The 2,722-nt window shown below is 37.2% G+C and overlaps 1 protein-coding gene across 1 annotated transcript; it reads left to right on the top strand.

Moving 5' to 3' along the window:
• Positions 1 to 479: 479 nt before the first annotated feature.
• On the top strand, positions 480 to 2,483 carry LOC136798492 (putative ferric-chelate reductase 1; the record flags this gene model as incomplete). Its single annotated transcript, XM_067055116.1, has 5 exons — positions 480 to 577; positions 898 to 1,020; positions 1,245 to 1,360; positions 1,827 to 1,910; positions 2,424 to 2,483. Coding segments are annotated over 5 exons (481 nt in total), but the record flags the coding sequence as incomplete, so codon positions are not given.
• Positions 2,484 to 2,722: the final 239 nt, after the last annotated feature.

Here is a 2,722-nt window from a genome sequence, read left to right as displayed (position 1 = left end):
TTTTGCACCAATTTTTAAAAATGAAAACATTTAAGATTTAAAGTTCTTCTTTTATTCAATGATTTTTTACGGTACTTTGTTGACAATCTACTAACTCTCGCATTAAATTCCCACTTTCTTCAGTAAATTGAAGATGAGAAAAAACCTAAGCCTTAGGATCACGGGTTGAAACAAATACATGAAGGGTGGGATTTTACAGCTGCCCGTCATGCAAGGCACAATCAATCCTTAAGTACATGTTAAATACGTCTTTCGCGTGGTTTAATTTTCGCGATTTTCGTTAAGACCTCGCGTAAAATTTAAAATTAGGATTTTTGCCAAAACCCTTAAGAAAATGGAAGAGATTAGTTCAAGAAGAGGCTAAAATTTTGTTCGCGTGAAAATTATCGAGCTTCGATTTGCGGCGAAAAAGCTCCACGTGAAAGTTTATTATCTACTTAAGGTACCGTTTTTTGAACAGCCATCTCATTTCTCTTTAGCTATGAGCGAACGATCAAACCATCGCAAGGAAATGTATATTTACACGATTTGAGTAATCCCTTGATGATGGTTGTGGCTTTCGGAAAATCTGGATCAGGTAATGCTCACCGGAAGATCTTAAATGTCCAGCCAACGCCTATCCAACGTTCCAATCATTTTAGATAAACGTTGAAATAACGATGATACCGGGGATAGGTTGTTTTGTCCGAAGTAGAAATCGGAAAATATTTGCATTCTACTTTTACTCAGCTAATCGAATAGAAATTCGCCTATCTCAAATATACCTATCTCATCATAACTTTCATATAGTATTCATTCGCCCCTGCATACTTATCTCACTGATTTATCGAAAGTTTTTGTGCCAGTAAACCAAATGTTTTTCTCAACTAACAATGCTTTGTACTTTACAATTTACAGGGAATAGAATAAGTCGACATGGACTTGGTGATTATGCAACCACTGCAGCTTTTGACTTGCTGAAAGCTTCTGGTGAAATCACCACCAGCGGACGAATGCTGCAAGATAAAGAAGTAGCTCACGGTATAATACTACAGAAAATAATATCTCGGTAAAATCTCGGAACGAGTAAAATCTCGAGTATTGCACGAAAAACTGCACCTGCTTGAAGGTAATTTGATATTTTATTGGATCGACAAAATTCGATGGTCAAAAATTCAAAGGATTTCGTAACAGGGTCAAAATGACGTATACAGGTCTGGTTTTGACAGCCGTAACTTGTAACAAATATTTCTATTCTTTACAAGGTATCCTTATGGTAATTGCGTGGATAATTTGTTCAACTATCGGCATTTTCATGGCTCGTTACATGAAGCAAGCTACAAAAGAAAAGAAAATCACCGGTAAACCGGCTTGGTTCCCTGTGAGTGATTTTTAAGCGTTTGAAACGGGGGAGGGGTTAAGCTTAAAGCTGTAATGTTAGCATTGTTAGCAGCTGTGTTCATAGTACTTACAAAACACAGTAGGCTTCTGCTCACGCTCGAACAAAGAAGTTTTTTATATGAATTATGAAGCATACTTTCTTTTATAAGAACTAGTTAGTTCTTATTCATTGGGCACTTTGAGCCTCAGATTGTTTTTATCCTGTTCTTATTTATAGGGTGAAATTGAAGTATTTTAGGATTTATACCCGCAATTTTTACTACTTTGACCCCTAAATTGCTTGAATTTGGGTAATTCTAGGCTCAGGATTGTTCTTAAACTGCTCTTATCTTTTGGCGATTTTGAGTCTCATTGTTCTTATAAAACAAAAAGTGTAGAGGCCTGAATGTCAGACTTATTGGAGCAAAGGTTTCATTGTATTTTTATCGATAAATATTTTGTTTCAGCTTCATCAAGGTTTGATGATGTCATGTGTTGTTGTTTTCTTCATCGCTTTCATCGTCATCTTGGTGGAAAAACAAGGATGGGCTGTGAGTGTGTTTCCTTTCCTTTTTCATACATTCTATCAAAAATTGGGATGAAGTTATTTGGCGAAACTGGGCGAAAGTGTAAATGATCCATGGTACCCTTAGGTCCTCCGGAAATCGGCAAGATTAATTTTGATTTTTTGACATCGATTGTCACCTTGCCGAAATAACGAGTTGATGTATGTGTGTTTTTCTGTGACGGAGACGGTTAGCTTCTGATTTGTCTTGATCCTGACTGACTGAGGACGCTTGTAAATCAGCATTTTTCGTTTTGGCACAGGTCAAAACGGCGTGTTATTCAGTCACTCCATCGTCCTAAAAAGTGCAAATATACCTAAACTCGCTTTAAACTCGTCCCGATATTAGTAATATGATAAATTAAACTCTACCAAAAGGAAAAAGAGCAAAGGATTTGGAAGTTCTAGAATTAAAGAACATAAAAAAGTTTGAATCGTACCTTCCGATGGGGAACCTCACCCATGAACAAGTTAACAATTTATTTTTCTTTGTTTATAGGAGAGTGCAGGAACTCATGGTATTCTGGGATTAATTGCTATCATTCTTGGCTTAATTCAGGTAACAACAGAGCTCTTTAATATCATGTACATTTTTTTCAAGTCGTAACAGAGTGTGTCACAGACCCACTGGGACGCCAGCCCTAATAAAATTTGACAAAAATTTCGTCCCCGGTGGGAAAAAGCCCTCGAATTTCAGGCCCACTGGGAAATTGACCTTGATTTCCTCAATGTTTAAAAATTGTACTCTAAAACCACCCCCTCTGGATTTTTGGACCTATCCCGGTGGGGTGGAGGTCC

Source organism: Clytia hemisphaerica, unplaced genomic scaffold (genome assembly GCF_902728285.1).
Source record: "Clytia hemisphaerica strain Z4C2 unplaced genomic scaffold, Clytia hemisphaerica genome assembly, whole genome shotgun sequence".
NCBI lineage: Eukaryota > Metazoa > Cnidaria > Hydrozoa > Leptothecata > Clytiidae > Clytia > Clytia hemisphaerica.
The sequence above is the reverse complement of the archived record's forward strand: the minus strand, read 5'-3'. Positions and strand labels throughout refer to the sequence as shown.